At 40.1% G+C, this 23,687-nt stretch overlaps 2 protein-coding genes across 2 annotated transcripts in view; one reads left to right on the forward strand and one right to left on the reverse strand.

Annotated features, from left to right (window-relative positions):
• Window positions 1-385: 385 nt before the first annotated feature.
• On the reverse strand, window positions 386-2,789 carry clul1 (clusterin-like 1 (retinal)). Its single transcript, XM_035519954.1, is given in 11 exon segments — window positions 386-456; window positions 459-540; window positions 631-902; window positions 1,004-1,062; window positions 1,140-1,332; window positions 1,335-1,433; window positions 1,436-1,580; window positions 1,966-2,091; window positions 2,278-2,342; window positions 2,565-2,663; window positions 2,771-2,789. Coding segments are annotated over 11 exon segments (1,230 nt in total).
• A 1,892-nt stretch (window positions 2,790-4,681) lies between these two features.
• The window catches only part of colec12 (collectin sub-family member 12), a 31,388-nt gene continuing 12,382 nt past the window's right edge, over window positions 4,682-23,687 (forward strand). The window contains exons 1-4 of the mRNA XM_035519734.1: window positions 4,682-5,343; window positions 8,422-8,472; window positions 20,318-20,440; window positions 23,571-23,657. Of these exons, the coding sequence (XP_035375627.1) occupies window positions 5,337-5,343; window positions 8,422-8,472; window positions 20,318-20,440; window positions 23,571-23,657 (268 nt within the window). The 5' untranslated portion in view covers window positions 4,682-5,336. The remainder of the gene's footprint in view (window positions 5,344-8,421; window positions 8,473-20,317; window positions 20,441-23,570; window positions 23,658-23,687) is intronic.

The following is a 23,687-nucleotide window of genomic DNA, read 5'->3' on the forward strand; positions in this document are numbered from 1 at the left end:
TGCAGTGTAATTATGTATTTGCAGTGCAACTCAGTTCTGAAGGCAGAAAGACTGAACTTGGAGAAAGTGTACTTGCCTTCTGATATTGAAGGAGGTCTAGCTCAGCATTGCTTTGCTGAATTGAACCATTTACTATAAAGGATGGTGTTTTGCAGTTTGGGGGCTCTCATAGTTTATCAAGCATACCAAAAGATGGGTTAAATGGCAGGGTTGCAGATTCAGAGGAAACTGTAGAGCACTTGCTTTGTTCTCAAATAACACTTAGGATGAGTGGGGGGAGGGGATGAGACCTTGTGGCTACAGTACGGGCCTCAGTGCTTCTCTCAAGGAGTTATGCATATTTTTCAGTTGCTGTGCAGATATGTGACACATACTGGTCTCTGCCTTACCTTGACCTGCGCTTATATAGGCCCAGTGCCTCATGGGCTACATAGTGGATAAAAGCAGGAATTTTGGTTCCAGGCTGCTTGGCACAGTGAGCATGAGAACCTTCAATTTATGGTTAATTGCTGGGCTATCAGCTCCTTCCTTTGTTGCCATCTGAGAACGTGACACACTTAAGAGCCTTAAATGTTTAATTGATGATTTCTGTCACTTCCACTATGTAATTTCATTGCTTCTGTCCTCCACCTCATCCGCCCACTGTGCCAACACTAAGACACTCTTGGCTGTGGTGTTGCCTTTGGCAAGCCCTGCAACCCTGCCAAACTCGGAGACCATGGTGTTGAGCCAGCTAGTGCCATCACCAATAGCCATCACCTCCTCACACTGCTGCTTGGAGAACTGCAGCAGCTCAGATGCCTTATCCAGTTCGACTTACATCTCCCTTACAGTCAGACACACATGACGCACACAGATTGATCGGTTAAGATCGAAGTGTAACACGTAACCACAGAGTTGACCACAAGATATCAAACTAACTACCAGGATCATTTTTTGCGATACTCAGCAAGTGTAATGCTTTCTTATCTGAAATGCGGCCTTACGTTGAATACTTTGTTTCACTTGCTCTGCAGCTGTCTGCATGCTGCTGACTGTCTGCAGAGATCTCTGCCCAGCTTCCTGGCCTGAAGGAATTTGCAGCACAGTCCTTTCTCTGAAACAAGGCACTTCAGCATGTCCACAATGTTGCACCCCACCTTTTGGGCATGGAAAGATATTTAAACAGATTTGTGTGCGCTTCTTTATCTTTTTCTGTCTCTGCCTCCTGCATGGAGACATGCAGGTTGTTGAAAGCCTGGGTCATCACAGCATTCAACGCCTCTGCCGCATTCCTGCTAAAGGCAAAAAACAATTCCAGCACATCCTGTAGCCCTGTGCCTGAGGCCTCCAATCTAGGGCCTTGCCTGTGGGGTAGATTGCCACCTTGCCTTCCTCTTCCTCCTGGAGCTCTGGTGCTAAGGCCTCATGGAGAGCCTAGTCCAGCTGGCTGGGAAGCAGGACACCAGCAACACATTGCAGTTGATCGAGTCACCTGCCTTGAGGAGTAGTTTACTGAAGGAGGTCTTAATCCTCACTACCTCTGGGTGAGAACTTGGTGTTCTGGTTTGGGGCAGGCTCCAACAGAGTACCTTGCAGGCCTAAGGAGGAGGTGCTCACCCTCCAAAAGATGCCCTCCAGCTGAAAGTGAAGAAAAACCAAGTGAAATGCATCCATTTTAGATACATCTTTTTACATTTACCTGAAACTTTTATCCAAAGCAACTTATGATTAAGTACAACTTGAGCCATTGAGGGTTAAGGGTCTTGCTTAGGGGCCCAACAGTGGCAACTTAACAGTGGTGCGGCTTGAAACAGCAACCTTCCAATTACATCAAGTACGTTATCCACTGAGCTACCACTGCACTGCTATATTCATTCTGCTATAGGAGGCAACTGACATATTGTCAGCTGTGATGTCGTTGGATTGAGGGCTCAGTGTAAATGTACTTTCCTAGAGAAGGTGGCAAAAGCCATGGGGGTAGGCCTTGGTCATCTTGCAGGTGACTTCCAGGCAGTGCCAGCACTCTTTCCACTAGAACTTCAGTGTCTCCTTTCACTGCTGCACCGTCTTGTCCAGCTTCATCACACCTTGCGCTATCCCTGCTGCCACCTGGTGGCAAATAGAGGGACAGAACACTGTGCCAAATATTTGTATGTTCAGTCTAACAGACTTCTTTCGAGTTCACAAGATTTTTAGACTGAACAGATTTATTATCTGACATCAACAGATATAGATTACTTTCTTTCTCAATCTTTTATTCACTCATCATTGAGCTTCCAGAGTGACATCACTGACCTTCATTCCATTGTTTTGGAGGGAATTCCTCAGGTGCTTTTGCTTTACCTCAGACCTGCCCATGACTACATGTCAACATGTTCATCTGTTTAACACCATACAGGGTTCTTCAAGGCCATTCCTGAGGTGACCACAACATATGCACTTCCATCAACAGCAAGGCAGCCCCTGCTAAATCAATTGCACAAACTCTACACAGTTTCTGAATTACTGCAATAGCATAATGCTCATAGTTAGACAAGACCCATGTTTGAGTGCATCTGCAGATATGGTTAGTGGAGTAGCACCAGGGGCAGAGTGGAAGGCCTTTAGGGAGGCCAGCAAAGCTAGATAGGGCATCAGCGCTCTCCTATTCTCCTCCTCCACAGAATCGAGACCGGCAAAGTCTATATGAGAGAGCAACCTTCCTGGACATATACCTTCAGTTGTTTTCTAAAGAGCAGAAAGCCCCAGTAGTGTTCAATAAGGTGGAATTGGGTTATTGTATTCTTACATGGGAGGATATGATCCATAGTAATTCCACAGATACCATAAACAGAATGTGGGCTCTGTGTTTAGTGCACAGTATGCCTGCTATTCCTTGTTAGGCATTTCATCCTCTCAGTTAGAGCTAGTAAAGCACACAAAACATAGACCACTAAGGGGCACTGAAGCTCAAATAGAAGGGCCAGAAAGGCAATGTGGCAGTTTAGTGGTGTCACAGGCATTCCCTAAATAGCCACTGTTCCCAATACAAATATTATTCACAGTAATGGGATAGCTCAGCAATTAAGGTACTGGACTAGTAATCAGAAGGTTACTAGAAGGTTACTAGAAGACCAATTCAAGCCCCACAATTGCCAGTTTACCACTGTTAACCCTCAACTAAAGGCTTGCAGGAACTGTCAGCTGAACTCCCAGCAGAGAGTTCCTGCAATTTATCTTTCCATAATAATAATATTATTATTATTATACATTAAATTATTTAGTTATTTTCAAGATCCCACAGATGCTTGCATTCCTTGCACTCTTCTATTTATATCAGAGGTGATCTGATTAAAGTATTTAGAGCCAGCCTGTAAACAAGTCAGTTAGTCATAGCCTAACCATTGTGCTAACCCCTGTAAGGGGGCCTTCATTAAGAATATGGCACTGTAATGGAAAGACTGTGTATGGTGCTGGATAAGACCATGCCGGCCACCTCATGGAGTTTAGACAGTGGCACCTGAGGGACTCACAGCATTTTTAGGGTAGACTGATCCTGTAGCCTAGACAGATATCATGTGTGATAAAGTATTGGTGAGCTTCTCTTAGTAATTTCAAATTACAAGGCAGCTGAATAAAAAATACATACACATGTGCAAATTACATAATATTTATAATAAAACCATTAAAAATGGCACGTTATAAAAGTCTTATGGATTCTTACATATGCACTGATGTATAGTCAGTAGCAGAAGGATGCATCGGGCAGCATTCCTCTTGTGGTTCTCATTAGTGAAGCATGTCCTTTCAAAAGTGCCTTCTTTCCATGGCTGTGACCCTGAAAATAGTCATTTTCTCACTCATAATCAGAAACAGCAAAGGCCACTGGAAGTAGCCAGCTCCTCTCCATCCCATAGCCTGATCAGCACCTAGCGAGTGAAGGATTGAAGATGTTTGTTACAAAGAATGGTATCGATAAGAATGAGAAGTAGGTAATGAGCCATTATTGTGTTGTTCTGATGGTTATTTTGCTCTGCATATTCTTGGCATGTCATATTTAGATCATCAGATAGACTAGAATAAATTTGAAAAAATAACCGTTTAATTTTATTTCCTGGTGTCAGTTACTAAAAACTGGAACTGACATATAAAAGTTGAAAAGTTAAATCCCCAACAGCAGAGCTCATATGCCTGTGTTTTGGTGATGTGTGTGCGTGTACGCTCATGAAGTTAATTGGCAAGCGGGAGCTCTAGTTCCTGCGGCGCGAGTAGGCGGTGCAATGGATCACGAGCTCCTGAAACACCCAGAAGAATGAGAAGTTAATTATGGACCCCAGAGGCAAAGGGATTATAGTTTGATGCACGAAGAGAACAAAATGAACAATGTTGGTATTAAAAGGAATGGGAAGGGAACAATTGTGAAAACTATTCCAGGCCCCAATCAACACATGCGAAGGATGAAGACTTTTCGCTTGGCAGGCAATACGGTTTCATAGTTAAGCACAGATGTTGAGAGCGCTCCAAAACGTTGCCATAAATAAGAAGTTTTAGTGAAAGTGCATAACAGCCCAACTAGGGGAGGAAAAAAAAAAGCAGGACACTCCCTAATTTTCAGTAAAAGAAAAAAAATGAATATGTAGGATTTGGCAATGGTGATCCTAGAATTAACAGAGAAAGTTATATTAGTACTGCACTGTAGCAATACCCGTGCGATATAAATATATATGATATTTTTGAGTGATAAGTCCCGTTTAAAGTAAATGGGGTATTGCGACGTGTTTGGACCCTCCCATGGGTTGTGAGGTTTAAGTTAACTCCAGATGCGCAGCCGCGTCTGAGGCATAGTGAGTAGTGCCGCGTTGTTTTCACCTGGTTTTCCTTTAAAAATCAACGCGCAGAAAATTTCACTCAGATGTAAAAAACAAGTGGTCCAGCAGACACCCTACGGACTCAGACCTTCCTACGGATTTTCTGTGGCTCTAGGGCAGAAGCCAACTCGCAGTAACGAAGGCATCCTTACTTAACATACATCCATTCTTATTCACCGTGGATACATTCTTATGGAGAAGAAGATAGCTTTTACATTTGAAACGTCTTTTTTAATACGCTGATGTCTATGTTTTGTGCAAATTGTCACAACAACTGCGTCACGGAGACCAATAAAGTGAACGTAGGTCTCAGGTGTACTGCTGACATCTGAAAACTTTCCAGAGTCAAGACGCTTAGAACCGTGTCGCAACTAGAAGAATCGGACGGGGTGACAAGATCTTTTATTTTGCATTTAGGAATAATTCTTGAAATATAGTTTTGTCATGCAATTGATGTGATCACTGACGCCAAACTCGTTAAGCAAGGTTGCCTCACCATTTACCACGATGAAGGGTAAGGTTTGCAGTACGTGTTTCAGATGTGCTATGTTGTGTTTTAGTTAAATCTAAGAGCAGCGAAGCACCGAATCCACGCTTTTCTTTGTATTTTTCTCCATTGTGTTTTTTTTTTTTTTTTTTCCGTTATGAGAAGAATGCCTTTTACTCCTGTGTGTGTAACATCTGGTTGCGATTAACTGCTCGTGGTGTCAAGGTTGGTTGGCTGTGTGTTTGGACGCATGTCCAGATTTAAGACTTAAAATAAGATTTAAGATTTAAAATAAGAATCTGCAAATACAACAATGTTTTACTGACGCGACCATTGTGTAATCTGTTTACACATACTATGACTATTTTTTATTACCCAGACAGAAAACATCTGGTCGCTTGTATAAGACTTTTATAAATAGGCCTACATATGAAACGCATATTTTAATCTATTGTTTTACAGTTATTCTTCACGTGTATTTGTCTAAATTAAGTTTTAAACAGTACATAGTACAAAGTACAAAGTTTGTACTGTTTAAAACTCAATAGATATATCAATATTAGTATTTAAGCTTCATTCCCTTGTAGAGACACGGTGGGGTGTTAAATATAAGGATAAGTAAAGGCGAGTGTGTGAACAGTGGAGGGAAAAGGACTCGGGGTTATGTAATTAAATGAAAAGACCCAGTGTGTTTCAAGAACCTGATGTTAATCTGCGATTGTTAGCCTTTTTATGAATCTTGATGCGACCACCTGGAGCGGCAGAGTTACACAACTCACCGAGTTTTCTTACATGTCATTGCAAATGGATAAAATTTAGACTGTATGTTAGACAACATTATAGTTATAGATAACACATTATAGTTAATGTACAAATTCTCATACGTCAAAACACTTGACGACATATGCCTGATTTATATTCTATGCTGCAAGCCTATTTGCGTTCATTAACAACACCTTTTACGTTCTGTTACGACTAGACTAAGCATCTGCGGAAAACCTCTTTATCAGATATCTGAGCATCCTACTGCCATCTTCTGGAAAACACTGATGAAGCTTCACTTCCGCTGAACCTTTACTGTACTTAAGCGGTGTGTGTTCAACTCATCACAGTCCACGGCCTTGTCGTCCCAGTGTTCTGTAATCCTAGTTAATGGGAATTGAAACATTTTTTGATGTTTCAATTTCCATTTACATGTTTGATCTTTCAGTTTAACTGTCTATTTGGAGTGCCTAAGACATTTACTGGTGTAAAATCCTGGTCTGAAATGGAGCAAAGCAAGCTATATATTGAATGAGGAAAATAGATTTTAGTTCATCAAGAGAATTTCTTACTAACAGAATCACGTAGCTAGATCATACAAGTCGTGGATGTTGTGTAAATGTTTCTGGTGTGTAAACATTTGGCCTGTTCCTGTGTGAACTAGTTTTATATGGACTAACCCAAAATGCAAATGAGAAAAGAAGTCAACCATTCATACACAACAAAAGTAAGCTAAAGTGATTCTGCCTGCCACATCCTTCAGTTTGCTATGTGATTTCTTTCTGTAAAGAGAGTTTTTAAGAAGTCAGCAGAAGTCCCTCAGGTAAATTGTGGCTGAATTGGTGGTCACGTGACACCATGTTGGGATAATGACGGAAATGCCAGACTCACATAATTTTGGCATTAAAACCCAGGAAATTGACAAATGAGTTATATATTCATGAAATTCAGATCTGTTTTGAGTTTAAGTTATGGTTTTGGAGTTTTGAGTAAACATGTCTTTTGAATTGTAATCCACTTTTTCACAGTTCATTTAATTCACAGCTGCCTTGTTTTGATATGAGTTTAGAGAAAACATATCTTTTGAATTGTTAATCACTTTTTTTTTTCACAGTTCATTTCATTAACAGTTGCCTTGTTTTGTCAAACTACAGTATTTGGGCCATTTTGATTAAATTTCTTCATTGTGACCCCTCATTCAGCAGATATTTTAAATAAGATGCATATGGAATGCTGTTTTAACAAGATCAAACTCCTTGATCTCCAGTGTAAACTGTGTCTAAAAACAAATTTTCAATAACTAAACAATTTAACAAAGAGTATCAGAAATACTACAAACAAACAAACAAGAAATATTTTTTGAGGATGTGATTTTTCAGCACAGGCTTAGCATTACTACACATTTTTAAGCAGTCTTCCTTTTAAGGCAAAAACTAAATCTAACTTACAAAGTTTGTTTTCCACTCAAAATGTATGTAAGAAACAGAGATGTGCACTTTTTATGTGTTTATCTGGTAAATGACTGTGTATCCATATCACTGGGCAGTGGATGGTCACTCTCAGAACATCTTAAAACCTGTTATGCAACCATTAAATTCTTGAGAATTACACTATACTACAGTTCTAGTGATAATGCCTACATGTCTATTCTGGTGATAATGGGCTTATGTGGTTGTGTGTGTGTGTGTGTGTGTGTGTGTGTGTGTGTGTGTGTTTGGGGGCGTGTCAGTGGATTTAGGATCTAAAAATGTTTTTTAAGTTTTAGAACTCAGAAAAGTGAGTGCTTTCTTTATTTTCTTTGCCCTCCAATGATGGCATGTAAATGTGCTTAGAGTCACCCATGTGATTTCCTGTGGGTGTAACATTCACATAAAAGACCATTGGATTGGCTGCATTCAGGGTCACTAGACTCAACTTTAAAATCAGAAGAGGAAATGAGTATGGTGTCATTTTGTTAATCTTAGAACTGACTTTCTAGCCAGTGTTATTTAAATAGTCTGATTCTGGAGACCACAGGCTTAAGCAAAGTATTTGTGACCTTGGAATAATAATAATAATATTATTATAATACAGCCAACAATGCTAGTTTTTATTGAGTATGGTCCAGAATTGTCCAGTTTATTTTATAACTATTTTGCCAAAATGAAACTTCTTTTTGACAATTTGGGCTTTTGACATTTCCAATCCATTTGGTATGCAAATGAAATGTATTCTCTTTCTCTTTTTTCCCCAGGTGTCTTTACTGGTAATGAGATTTTTGTGCAAGTAATAAATTAACTTAATAATGAACTTGAACCGCCTCTGATTTCCATATCCTAACACTGTCATCTTGTCTTTCTGTAGACGACTTCAATGATGAGGAGGAAGTTCAGTCCTTTGGCTACAAAAGGTTTGGTGAGTAGCAGTTCCTGACCACCCAGAAGTGTTTGACTTTGTGTGTTTGGCTTGAGAAACATTTTTCTTTTGGATTCTTTCAGAGAGCAAATATATCGGATGTATATAGGCCTGGCTTCTAGTTTCTTTTCTCTTTGGTGTCATTGAAGTGTTTGAGAAGTGGTTTATGTTTTACAGGTAAAGCAGATAATTATAATAAACACGGGGTTATTATAGCCAGACTGCAATCTGGCTTTTTAGTTAATATCTGTTCATTAATCTTTTAACCATCTTCTGACTTTCAGACAAGAGCTCAGGCCATCTACAAGTTTCAGTGACCCTTATAATAAACTACAAGAAACTTTATTGCTTAAAAATCTTGTGAGACATTTTATTGTGTGTCAGTTTACCAAAAGGTGTAAAGTGCAAACTTCCCTGGTCATAACTAAGCTTGACATAACCACTACGGCACCAAATCATGTTAAGTATGTAATTTAATAGTTGGATGAATGTAGGTGGTCTGAGTAGCATTGGGTTTTTGTCTGTGCATTGAAACAACACAAAGCACTGGGATCACCTACAGAACTTGTTTTAGTCATGTGTTAAAGCAAATGTATGGTCTATATTATTATATATCTATATCTATATTATTCTATCCCGTAATGAAAAGATGCAGTGTTGCTAGATCTCTAACAGGTTTGGGATTTCTGTTCACAGGCAGAGTCCAGCTGACATATGCAGTGCCCTGTAGTTTTGTCCATGAGCCTGACAGAGTTTGAAAGATAAACACCTGGGGAACTGTGTAGCTGTTTGTACGAATGTCATAATAATGACTGAAAATAATCTCATTATGCTTTTCTAAATTGGCAGGAGATCACCAAGTTGCATGTTTTGGCAGAACATGCACTGTGGTCTGTCTAATTGTAGCCTGCAAGTGGTTTTGATTGAGAGCCCAGGTGAACTCTGTTACAGGCATGATTTACACACGTGCATCAGATTTTCAGAATCAGGCACTGACAGCCATGGTGTGTGGGTCTGTGTTCTAGTGTGTTTTGCATGTAAAGGCACGATGCTTTGCAGTGATGATGTAGGTGTTAAATAGTGTGGGATTTTTTGTTTAGTACGTAGTCCCAGCAAGAGTGCCTATAAAATCATAGCATACACATTTACCAAATGCCAATGCTACGTAGCAAGGTGAGTACACTACAATAGGTGCTTATGGAAAGTTCTAAATGTAATTTGTGTTTTGTCACTCCATTTATCTTTTGTTTTAAATATGAGACGTGTTTTTAATGCTTGATTTTGCTCTTTTGAAACATATTTTGGAAAAATATAGCTCAGGATTTGTTCCGATATTGATACTGTTTTAGAATGCAGTTCCCCATGACACCATATCCTTTTAGGCCACAGAAAGAGCAGCCTACTAATTCCTAAATGCCCTGTCCTATACAGACCTCAAACTCAAACTGTTTGTAACTGCAGTCCATCTCTCTGGGTGACTGGTACAGAAAGCAAATGTCAGCCATTTCCACACTTAAGTCGTATGTCACTGGGTGTTAATTCATGGTCTGTGCCATGTGATGGATTTCCATCAACACTTCATTAACCAGCCTTTCACCCATAGGTATTAGCACTGCGTGTACATAGCACGATCACACTGGCAGGAGTAATCTGATCCACTACTTGGCCCCTTACATGCACTTTGAAAAGGTGGTTTCCCTGAGACAGATTATCTCCCAATTTGAAGAGCTGCTGATCTGTTTCCTGCACCCATTGCAGACATTTGTTTAGCAGCAGCTCACACATCTGGCTGGGTGGCTGTGAAGTCGAGGTAGGTGGGTGACTGGGACTGCTGGTTGTGGGAGTCTGGCGGTGGGGCTCCAACTTTGGAGTGAAAAGCTGTGGGGGTGCGGGCCCTGTAAGGGCCCCTGACCCACCGGCCAATACTCAGCATAGTGGTGCAGGCCTTCTCCAGGAGACAGTTGAGATATGGGTAAGGAAGCATGGAAAATATTCAGTCCCTCTCACTGCACCAAAGATAAATACTCAAAGATGGCTTTTTGGATCTGACATACCTGTTGGCATTGCAGTTTTCCATCTTCATACTTCAGTTTAAGGGTCAAAGCACCCACATCTAGTCAAAACCTCTTGTTCATTGTTTCATCTGAATATCTTATGCAAATATGCTTTCTGGGGTAGTTTTAACTGAAACAATTAGGGTAACTAAAAACAATAAAAAATTGTGTAAAACCTGAGTGCTTTTTGCATAATACAGTCAGATTTTTATAATAATGTTCATTTGGGGAGGAACTACTAAGATGAACAGATTTAGTTTCAGAATTCAGAAATTCAGAAATCCATCCCAGTGGCCTCACTGAGGGTAAATAAGATTTTTTTATTGGGTCTGACACCGAAAATTGATATCTGCGTTTATAACTCATCGACTATGTAATTTCCTTTGGCTGGTTGAAGAAGGTTTTTACAATGGAGATTAATGTGCAAAGGTGTGTGTTAAACTCATAGCAATCAGCTTTACCCCAACCTTAGTGATGGGCGTGAATGTTTGCAGTGCACTGATTTATAACACCTTTCTTAGGGTCTTTGTGTAATCTTGAGTGATAATGTTAAGATGAAATATGCTATATACATGCTCTCAGTATAAGTTCAGAAAAATGCAGATGGGGGCAAACAAGCAGTGAGAACATTATTTTATCTTTCAAGTCACAGAGTATTTCAGGTTAACTTCCAGGGGCTCTCCAAGATTTTAGCCTTCTCTTACATGGCTTTTTGATAATCATTCAGGAGGAAGCTCTCCAGATTGTACCAAGAGCCATTTTGAAATGAATGAGCAAAGAGCCTAAAACCAATTTGTAAATGGACTGTGTCATACAAATGAGTGCACAGATCAGAATCAGGAGAATGGAACATGCAACTCTCAGTGGAAGACAGAGCATTAGTAATGCCTGTGGTTTGAGTCAAGCCCATGAGCAAAAGACACATGCACAGCAGGAAATACATGACTTGGGCCATAAGGGTTCTGGAGAGGGCAACAGTTTAAAATGGCTAGGGTCATTGCTGGGTCAGGCCAGTTTTAGTCCTCAGAGGCTCTCTTGCTGAAGCTCTCAGTGCAGGCTCTTGAGAAAGGACAAATACGCGGCCACAAAAGTATGTGTTTGTTATCCTGCAGAGCAGTAGTGTAAGTTGTGCAATCGCCGTTTAAGGAATAACAAAACAAGGGCCACAACGATGGAGGGATAAATACTCCCTATCTTTTAAAACCAGCTTGTTCTCAGAACATCTGGACACATGCCCAAAGGAGGGTGCAGAGGTCAGGAAGTGGAGTGGTCACTAGAGTGGTGGTCTCCTCAAATGAATCAGGGTCACCCAGGAATCTCTTACACTTTGCACTGAACAAATGAATATAAATCCAAGGTATGAAAAAGCCCATCTGGTGCAAACTCCCACATGTCTCTCTTGGGTAAAGGTACACTCTCTGACTCGGAGAAGACTAGGTTCGGCTGGCTCTTCCCTATGCCAGACCATCACAGCAGTGGGCCTCCAGGGGTGCCCTCTGCCAGGGACGCGGGCACCTCTATAACAAGCTGTCATATGATAGGGTGTCGCACTCCTGTGATGGATGGATCCAGTGCTTCTCCTCCTCAGCAGGGTCTGGCACCAAGTCAAAAACAACACATATGTTAGTGATGGAGCTCGCCGCTTTCCTTTCTTTTGCAGGGCCAAAGTGCTGCTCTGTGTCTGATATATTAATGAAAGTCTTTTGGCTCTTACACTGGCCAAAATCAACTCCATGCTTCCTGGCCTGAAAAAAAGAATGGGGAAAAAAGAGTGTGAGTGAAAGATAGATGTGTATTTTTCCTTTTGCTCTGTTCAGAGTCAAAGGCACTGCTTACTGGAGATCCCATTTTCAGACCTGGTGTCACTGGACCTTTGTTGCTTAAACTTTCCTGACTTTTAGTGTCCAAAGGACTAGAGTCACAGCATTACTTTGCCTCATGCTTTATTCATTCAGATTTTTCTCTTCAATGTTTTTTGAAGATGTGAGGGGAAAAAATTAAATTGTACTGCTTGAAACAGTAATCAATAGTCAAGCATTGCATTAGTTGTTCTGTTGAGCTGTTTGCAAGTTAATATATTTACATAAGCTTCTTGAAGAAGCTCTGAATCAGTAAATACAGTAAGACTGTAAATACAGTAAGACTGTATTTATGCAAGCAAATCTCAAATCAGTGTTTTTCTCTCGTTATATGCATGGTCATGTCTCTCAAGTCCTGTACATTGGGACCATCTGAATACTACAATGAAGCTTGTTTTTTTTTTTTTTACAGTTTTTTTCCAGATCACTGATCTGGTCAGCTCAGGTAATAGGTAATGTGGTTCCACTCTTCTTTAGGGTTCGTGGCACTGTGCATTAGTGTGAGGCAGCACACATGCTTGAGGTCTGCATTTGTTTGAGGGCTTTGCAGTACTGATCAGTTTATGACACTCTGCTCTTCAGGGTCTTTGCTTTGCGTAAGATGGGGGACAGTTGCCACAGTAACTCTCAGCCTTAAAGTGCTCCAGGGGCCATGCGCTGAGTCAGGGCGTGAGGCCCATTCTCTGGGCCACCCACTGGCATGAACATCTCCTGCTCCAAACCTCCAAACCTCCATGCTGCATCCCAGGCCTTGTGCATAAACCCCAGCTGCTTCTGTAAGGTTCTGCACAGCTGAAAGTTTCTGAACAACACCCAAGGGTTTTGCTCCATTTGTCTTTGCTGAATAAGAAAGTATGTGGCAAATTCCTAAATGGCTTTAATAATAGTCCTTGGTGTGTCTTGGATTTCATTGCAACAAGTGTTGAATTGTTTTGAATCACTCTACATATGATTTCCTAAGAGGACAGTTTATTTCCCTGATTTGTGGTATTTTGTCCAATGTCATTTTGTGTTCTTAATCATTTCATGCTAATTTTTACCAGGCTTATTCTCAAACCATCTGATTCACTGAGATCATACTCTCCAGAGAATAAGGCAGCAGTTTACAGGAATCTCACGAATGGTGTCACAATACATGTAGAAAATGCCAAAATGTCCTATCAATCACTTTTTCATACAACAAGAGTTATCTCGGTGCAGTTGAATGTCCGAATAAATTAATGTGAGTTTTATGGATGTCCCTGTAACTACCCCAATCGTAACCTGACCTTAACAAATTCTCTGGGTGTATGAACAGTCCCTCCCTCTTATGTCTTCAGAGAGAAATGCTTGCAGTTTTGCATGATTTTAATGTTGGCCATTTAAAATAATTCTCATTTCTCACTTACAGTGACCATTTCGTCCTTAACCTGCTATCAATGTTCTAGGCTATGAGCCCAAGCTTTGCTAATGGGTGAATGAGTAAGCTGTTTAGATCTGCCAAAATGACATAAAGCTGAGGAATGATATCACATGGCTGTCAAGAGCATGGTGATGTGCTGGAGTAGAAATCCATCTAGGCATTTGTGCCGAGTGTTCTTTTCACTAGCCCCTGACGTACACATTCCCCTCAGGCACTTCAAAAACCATAACCATGAATGATTGAAAAAGGGAACTTTTTTATTTCCTAATATGCTCTCTATCACTGAGGTCATTAATATTAGTCCCATTGGACTCACTTTAATGTAAACTTTGCTCCCATGAGCATGATATGTTATATCAGTTATTCCTTGTTTAACTATAGGTACAGGCATATTACCTAGGCCATTAAGCAGTTGATTGAGCTGTTAGTGGACCATGGTGAGCCTGATGGATCTCTTGGACTTTGAGACTAATGAGAGCACTGCTGGAATGGGTGGTTAGCTGTCCCGTAGGGCTCTGGGTGATCATGATGGCATGTGCCCCTCAGGCCTATATTGTAACAAGGCCCCTCGTAGCAAGGCATGTGGTCCCACTTTACTGGAAATGATCTCATGCTAATGTGCTATCTCAGAAGCAAGGGGGAGGCATGGTTGGAGTTTGTGAGGGGGGGATGCAGCATACTGTGCAGCTCCATTAAAAACATTTTTGGCCTCCATGATGTTGAGTGCGCATATGTAGAGGAAGGCAAAGGCAGTGCATAGATAAGATCTCTCATCAGGACTCTAGTCCACTGAAAACACTCCCCACCTGCATAATAACACATTACTGGATGAATGCAGGACATAGGATATAGTTTTAAAGACTTTAATGTATAAGGAAAAATGTAGTTTTCTAAAGCAGTCCCAAAAAAAAACCAAAAAAAACAAAACAAACAAAAAAATAAAAATAAATATATATATATATATATATATATATATATATATATATATATATATCTCGAGGGCTTGGAACCAGAGGGAAATATGGGTCATTTGATCACTTTTACAGGAGAGTACATTTCAGCTATACATTGTACCGTCTGTGTTTATTAACACGTTATCATAATTTATTATAAATTGGTTTATCGTGTGTATCTGATCTTTTTGCCATTAGATTGATGTCAAGAGCTTTAATTGGATATATATACATAAAACTCAAAATGCCCCTCAGGTTCCAAGCTCTTGCAATTGTGATCTTGGAAAAAACATGGTTCAAATAACTGAGGTACTATGCAGTAAATGTTTACGTTTTGAGAATTATATTTCTTTTAGTGGTCTTTTAGGCCAATTTACAAGAGTAGCGTCTGGTTTTTAGCTGTTAGACCTAAGGCATTTCACTTTGGAGTTTTGACTTCCTGATTTTCATTAGAATATGTGTGTCTGGCTCATCTTGAATCAGTTTTGTTTTAGTGTAAGATTTTCTGCACCTCCCCTTTTCTGCCTTCTCTTTGGACTAGTTTTAAATTAGGGTTTACTTTATTGTCCCATTTTGTAGGACACTTGGCTTGGGATTCCATACATGCATGCATAAGAAAACAACTCCACATACAAAATATATATAAAAACAAACACAAAACTGAATCACAGCAATTATGGGCTAGTTTAAATGAGTCTTTTGAAGGTTTATATCTTAGGAAAATGCGGGACAGTTTCTCTTGCGGGGGCCAGATATCATCACCTCCACACCTCATAACCTGATGCTGATCCAGACTGAAGCCTATCACAGTGGACTCTGCTGTTTGCTGCTCTGCTGTCTGTCCTCTCGATTGCTCAATAGTTGCATCACTGAAAGATGTCAAAATGGTGGTGTCCTTCCCTCAGACCATTCTGCCACTAAAACTCACAGAAATCCTCATGGTATTTAGCCAGATCTTTTTTTCTCACATGGTCTTGATTGCATATGGAAGCTATCTTAGCTGAAAAACAATCTGCACATGGACAAGTAACTGTGCCAGTATGTTAGGCAAGAGCCTATTTGCCTGAACTCGTGCAAAGACTCCTTCTTCTTCCTCCTCCTCCTCCTCTTCTATCCCTCCTTCTTTATTTCTTTTGTTTGCTGATGTCATAAGGGACCACGAGGACGGGACCATGAGGACGCTTTCCCCCCTAGTATACTCTGTATTGATTTATCTGTTTTGTGATTAGAAACTTGAAGACTAATAAAACAAGTAGTTAATTTAGCATGGAGTTGTAACTCAATGAATGTCAGTAAACAAGTACTTATACACCAATTCAAAAATCCATCAGTGTAGCTCCTATCCTATCTGCTAGAAGGATCATCTTTCTTAGTGTAATATGTACTGTTGACAAAATCACACAGCATATTTTAATAAAACCAATCATATTACTCAAAATAGGCCAAATAATTAAATGCTTTTCCCCTGCATCCTGTGTGAACCTGAGCCATTCCTGTCGTTATAGGAGCTTGCATCTTAGACACTTACATGGCAGGTTTGCTTGGGTTACCTATGCAATCAGTTCTTCCATTGCAGGTTACATGCAATGACGCATCCTTCCACCACTGAGGCTAAGTCTATCATTTCAACCATAGGTGATGCCAGCACCCAAAAAGGTGTCATTTACTGAAACCCTTATGGCATCCTTGTCAGAATTTGAATTGTCATTTTAGATGTTTATTCCCTAGTCCTTGGCATAGTGGGGCAATGTATCAAATGTTCTTAAGTATCCTTTGATTTGCGCTTGGCTTAATGAGCTCCAGATGGCTTATGAGGCCCGTCCTGTTTAAAGAGTCATAAACCTGCTTGGAGTCAAGAAAAGTGGAGAAAAAAAAGCAGGATGTTAGAAACAGAGTTTGTGCTACAAGCTAGCAGTGCCGTGCAGTGCAGTAGAGGGGTTTACTGACATAATGGTGTGGTAATTTGTCTTTGTGGTTATTTCCCATTTTTGTAAGTGCCTGCCTGTTAACATTCCACCAAGCGATTGGTGGATGCATGTGGGAGAGAGATAGAGTAAATGTACTCCACTGAGATGAGTTGAGGGCATGTGGTTTTGCAATGATCTGCTGTCAATTTGGGAGATGTGTAATGATCAGAATTTTAAAAAATGTATTTTTGTAAAGCTTTTTATGCTTGTGCTGAAGCCACACTTGCTTGATCTAATGTCACAAATTTGAAAGACTAAAAAATACAACCAAAATACAGATTCCGCAAATAATATTGTAGGCCATGAATAGTTCTCAGTCAACCAGACTAATAATTGTATGTAATAACTGTATATATTGTTCCAAGGTATGTTTCTTGTGTGCCCAGCAAAAGCTCTTGAAAGCAGCACTGTTGGCACTGTCAGGCACTGCTGTGTTGAATTTAATCAGATTTTAAGGAGATTAACTGGAAGGGTGAACGTTTTGACAGCGGTGTCTGACGTTACTAAGAGACCATGTGTGTAAACTTTCCAGCCTTCGTTAGTTCTATAATGGGGTGCTGCAGGGGTGCCAGATCACCCTCTATAGCATTGTAACACTTCTGGTGCCTAACATGATGCTCCTGGTTCTCTTCCAGCTCCATGTCTCCCTGGAGCCTGCTCCACTCAGGCCAGAGAGAGCCTGGCTGCAGAACTGCCTCAGAGAGCTCCATACAGCCACAACCAGGGTGTACCAAAATATTTTGATCTAGAATCAAATATCTAGGGCTTCATATTGGGTTGCCTTCATTTACAAACCAGGTTGAAAAACAAGCACTTGTGCTTGCCCACTAGAAGCTGCTGGACACTGTCCAGGGTTTCAATCAGTCAGTCATCAGAGAAACACAACAAGCCATGCAGCTAGAAATTGGGTTAAGATAGCACCTTTTTGTTTGGTGTCTGTGATTTGAAAGGTCCAGTTTTTTAAAGAAAGCCCTCAAGAAGTGCTTAAATTGCTGTATTAGTAACATGTGAACAATGCTATTTAATGAAAATTGCCAACACTTCCAGAAGGTTTTCAAAATAAATGTTCTTTAAAGGAAATTTCCTATCTATATGCTTTTGGTATGCTCATTATGCAAACTAATTCAATCCTGAAAATACATATACAGCAGGGGAAATACCACTTTTTTTTCTTGTTATGAATCAGTCACATAATATCAATTAATCTAGACACACATCATTTTAGTAGCAATGCAAGTCCATATTTCCATGACAAATAAACTATATGCTTTAATAGAGAAATAGACTGTCATTAAAATAACAAAGGTAAAATATAACCCTTTATTTCTCTTTAGTGGTTTGTATGCGTTATGTGCTGACATTTTTTTCTTCTCTGTATTGACTTGGGAGATCTGTCAGTTATACATTTGGCCCTAAAAGCATGTTTGCTCAGCATCTTTACCCAGGATCTTTAGTGTGGTAGAGCTTCTTTTTTTTTTTTTTGTTGCCATGGAAATTTCCACCAGCAGTGTTTTGTATGACTAGGCTCTTACTTCAGGTACAGGGAAAAAAAAACAAAAAACAAGCACAGTACAGGAATTCACCCTGACCGACTTCCTGAGTCCAAATGCACCACAGCTGTTTTACACGCATTAATGTGAACCTCAGCCTTCTTTCTCTTTCTTGCTCCTCTCTTTGCTCTCTCTCTTTTTCTGCACCTCTCACTACTGTGTTTATTATTTGTTCCGTCTCAGCTAGCACCACAGCCACCACACGACTCTTGGCCGACTCCACCAAGTTCAAAACATTTTATTTCATATTTTAAACTTTTTCTTCTGTTCATAAGTTCAGAATGTTTGACTCTATGCTCTGCCACATTTATTGTTTAAATCACAGATCCGATTCTTATTTGTGATTAAGATGACAGATGTTACTCTTCCAACTTCGATTTTGCTGCTCAGAGTGTAAGGCTTTCTATATCCCTGTGCAAGCACCTCTAGTATTTATGTTCTCTTGGGAAATTTCCTAGCCCAAACCCTGTTGCCCCAGCATGGTCAGTTAGTAGCCTTTGCAAATAGGGTGCAAAGACTTTATGTAGAAGTTTACGTTTAAGTGTAGCTTTCCTCTCCAGGATTAATAGTTAAACCAAAGTGTGTAGATGTGCATAGCAGTGTCACGTGTGCAAATATGTGTGTGTGTCTGTGCATTGTGTATAAATGTTACAGTTGGACAGGAAGATTAGCTTCTGACTCCTGAATTGATCAGGTTTCTGTATTTTGTTAACATGGCTCTGTCAATATATGAAAGTAGCTCATATCAGAATTGTGAAAGTCTGTTTAATATTCTCTTAATATACTGACAACCAGGGTTACACAAATTATCATGCTAATTTACATATTAATCAATGAATGCTGGGAGAATGGAAGGCTGGGAAAATAGTTTTCTTCCAGTGGACCAAACATGGAAGTAAACACATTTCCTTAAATCTCTCTCCCTTTGTTTGGTAACAACTGCTTGTTTACACAGTGATTTTAAACTGCTCTTAGATGATAAGCCCTGGGGGAGGGGTGGTTGTTCCCACCCCCACCCCCTATCACCCTCAACGTAAATGGGATCCCCTGGAGGCTGCAGTCCCCACATCCGGGGCCATGGTTAGAGCTCGCCCGCAATGTTTACACAGATGTGTGGGTCCAAGAACATGGTCCAACCCCCCACAACAACCTGCCGCCTTCATCCCCTTCCTCTCCCTCCTGGGGCTTTCATTAGAGCACAATCTGCATGCCAGGGCTGCCACTGTGACCATCTGCCTACAAAAGCTCACATTACTATTGAACTGGGGTGGTAGTAGACCTCCGGCCAGCTGTGGAATGTCTAAATGTGTAGTAGGTGAGCCTGTGGTTGGACATTTGGCTATTTATTTACTGAAGCCTGACTGCATCAGCATCGGCTCCACATGACTCCTCCCTTGGACGCTTAAACCCCTTCGCTGCCCCGAGTTTTATTAACTGACAATCCAGATGAAAGAAGTCTTGCAAGTAGACTCACACCGTAACTTTGTCATATAAGACATATAAGCAGAAGACAGGACATTGTGGATGCTGGAGGTTAGCCTACTTAGTCATGATTGCTAGCCATCCAGCATTAGCCAAAAGACCATAAAGAGGGGATGATAGGGAAGTCTGTGTTTGGCCAAACAAAACAAACAAACAAACCATTTCTTTGCAAGTACATCACTTCAAACCTCACTTAGTGAAAAAACAACAACAATAACCCTGGTTTCTGCTCTCATGAATACAGATGATAAGATGTTCCTGAATGCTGGGAATATGATCACATTTGCAAATTTTGACTTTTTTCCCCATAAGATTCTACAATTTGCTCAGTAGCTGAGGAAAGTTCAGATCAGGTCTGGCCTGCACACTAGTCTTGGCCTCTGAAACTTGGCACTTAACTCAAGCGGTTAAGTGATGCGACATGCAACTGTAAGATTCTGCAGAAGAACCAAAAGCTTCACAAACTCCAGTTTGGCCATCGAGTGATTGCATAGAAGCTGCATTTTCATCAGTCATGCTGTCATCTAATGGGTCATCTACTTTCATCTAACACACTGCTACGGTTCCTTCTCGCACAGGTATCCAGGAAGGAAATGAATGCAGCAGATGTAGGAATGACTGGGCTCTTAGGGCAGCCATTGCTCTCCTCTATGTCCTTTGTGCATTGCTCACTATAGCTGTGGCTGTCTTAGGATACAAAGGTATGACCACTCCCTTTTACTCACTTATGTCAGTTGATTTGAAAAGATATTCTTTTCGTATGAAAATTGATGCTCTTCCATTCACAAACATTCCAGGAAACAAAACTAGTAAGCCAACATGTATTCCATGATGTGTTCCAGTGATTGTGTAATACAGTCCCATGTTTAGAAGATCACAAAAACTTCCATCCAAACATGCTGTGTGTTTATACTACAGCCAAACGATATTTGTCAGAAAACTTCCAGTTTGTCAGAATATTTATGTCTAAATGCTGTATGTCTTCTGCAGTTTTTGTTTTTCTTCTTCTAATTTGACATAAGGCAGATATATAATTTTTTTTTCTAAGCATTATCTCTTCATGGTCATTATAGTGGCATATGCCTTCTATATTCTCCTAGAGAGCTTGACACATTGTTAAACCCTGCATTGTGAATTATGTCTAATTCATAAATTATGTGTAAGGCTTAATATGACTTTTAAACATTGGGCCTTGGGCCAGAACCACTTGTATAAACAAATGCATTCCTAAATTGCATTACTAAATTTAAAGAGATTTAAAAGAACTCACGCCAACTTTCTTGTACTTAGAAATTTCTCCTAAATATGAACAAAATGTATGAGTTGTCATGTACAGGTGTTCTGCAAAGAAGAAACTAGTTAGAAACTAGATTCTAACTATTTCATTAACTTGAAGAAATCTGAGCATTCATATTTGTTACAATTATACTCTGAAGTAGTACTTGACTTTTTTCTCTGCTGTTCTCCCTTCTAAATCACAGCAATAACCATTTACCCAATGTGCTAAGGCTTGACATGCCCATAATATGCCCATAATATGTTGCCTATTGTACTGATTTTGTATACAACTTAGCCTTCAGTTAGCCTCAAACCATTTAAGGGTTTATAGCGTTCATGCTGAAAGGGAATCCAGGGAATCATAATTCATTGTAACAGGCAGTGGTAGCTCACTAACGAGCAGCAGTAGCTCACTGGTTAAGGTACTTGACTTGTAGTTGGAAAGTTGCTAGTTCAAACCCCACCACTGCCAAGTTGCTACTGTTTGGCCCCTGAGCAAGACCTTTAACCCTCAAGTTGTACTCAGTCCTAATTGTAAGTTGCTTTGGGTAAACGCAATACTAAATATCACCTGTTATCCATCTCACTGTCTTGACCCTCTTCCTAGTTTAGTCATAAACCTGTTTGCTTATTATACAAGGTTTTTTTAAATCTCATTTAATATCAAACAGTATCTTCTTTATTTTTGTGACCTTATGTCACAACATTTACTTGACTTGTAATCGGAAGGTTGCCAGTTCAAGCCCTACCACCACCAAGTTGCCACGGTTAGGCCCCTGAGCAAGACCCTTAACCATCAATTGCTCAAGTTGTATTCAGTCATAATCTTGGATAAAAGTGTCAGCTAAATGCCATAAATGTAAATGGTCCACGGTTTCAAATAACTCGTCATTAGGTTGAATTTTAAGCCTTGTCATTAAGCTTAGCCCAAAAATACTCCCACAAAAACTAATGGTGGGAGATAAGGAGAGAGAGACAAAATGAGACAGCTCAGACCCCCCACTGATCCCAGTGCGTGGCGAACCAGTAAGCCTTTGAAATGGACCTCCATGTTCTGTTGTTCCACCAAGCATGTTATCATTATGTGTTTGGTTACACAAGTGCTGTCTGGAATGATAACACTCAACATCTTGGATGGGTTTCAGTTTGTTTTGCAAAGCCCTACTGAATAACACATCAGAAAAAGACAAAAACAGGAAGTGTAAATAATGGAGGAACCAATATGTTCTGCTCTCTTTTTCATTCATATTTTGCTTCCATTAAGGATACCTCTGATAGGATACCTCTATCATATTTCCTAATACTCTACCAGTTAGAGAAAATGTGCTTTGTAACAATATCTAAGAGCTGTAGTAGATGTCATTTTGGACACAAAGGGAAATAATACAAATTCAAAAAAACAATTGCTGCTTTACAAAGACAGTATGAAAACATTCCCACTGACATTGAAATGCATGGAGGAAGTAGAGGCAAGAATAAGACCAAAGATTCACCACACAACTAAACTAAAAGATCGCAGAACACAGTTTGGAAATGTTTATATCTGATAAAAAGACAAGCATGTCGTTGTTCAATGTTAAGGGCTTCAGTTGTTATTGAGGCTTAGGCCATTCAGTCTTGAGTCCTTTCACTCCAGTATCCTATCACTGGCAGCAGCCTCTCATTCCTCACTCATGTTGATGCATACTTTTCATATTAGTTTTGATATATTTACTGAATAATAACCTTTGAGTTAATTATGAGTTCTGGTCTAGTTCATAAGATGTTTTGAGATATAATTCCAGCCATTTTCTGGTTTATACAAAAATTAATCTTCCAAATGCAGGAATGTGAAGTTGGTAGGAAGTTCCTGTCCAAATATATAAGACTATATAAATGTGACAAGGATCATTCACTAGAATTACAGTATCTAAGACCTATCTAGGAGAAAGCTGTATGGTATGTGCCTTAGCCAGTTCATGAACAATTTATTTTGTGGTTTGCAATGTCCTGTTATGGTTCTTGCTGTTTTATCGCTCCATTAGCATACAACAAATATTGGAAGAGTGCATTTTCTCTAGTAGAAAACAGTTATGTTTTCACAGTGATGTGAAAACAAGAAAACAGGGTGAAAAACAGCAGGACTGGTGCCAGAGAGACGGGTAGGAATCAGCGGTGTGGCTCAGGAGGCACCCAAACAGTCAGAGTGTGACCCCTGAGTGGCCACTATACATTCCAGAGGAAATTAAATGTCATGGATTTCCTGCATGAGACTGGGCATGTGGAATGTGTTTATGCTGTCAGTGTGTGCATCCATATGTTCACCATTGGCTTGTGAATCTGCCGTGGGGTCTGCCTGTTGCAGGAGAAGAAGCGTCTCTTTCTCTTAATTTAATTTTTGGCCCTCTCTCTAAAGTGTCTATTGATGTAACTTCCTCAAGAATATCTGGACACAAAACTGCATCTGAATTATGTATGGTTCATGTCTGTGTCCAATTCTTGTTTAAGCAAGTGGGCTTTTGTTTGGTCTAATTTTTGGTCTCATCTGCTGATTTTCTGCTGTGTGTTTTCCAGTGGTCCAGAAGATGGACAGTGTGACTGAAGGGATGGAGAACTATGGAGGTAAAATCATTGCTGTGGAAACAGACCTAAAGAAGCTTGGTGAGTTCCATCTGCTAACACTATAAACCC

The sequence above is a fragment of the Electrophorus electricus genome, chromosome 19, assembly GCF_013358815.1.
Source record: "Electrophorus electricus isolate fEleEle1 chromosome 19, fEleEle1.pri, whole genome shotgun sequence".
In the NCBI taxonomy this organism is placed as follows: Eukaryota; Metazoa; Chordata; class Actinopteri; order Gymnotiformes; family Gymnotidae; genus Electrophorus; species Electrophorus electricus.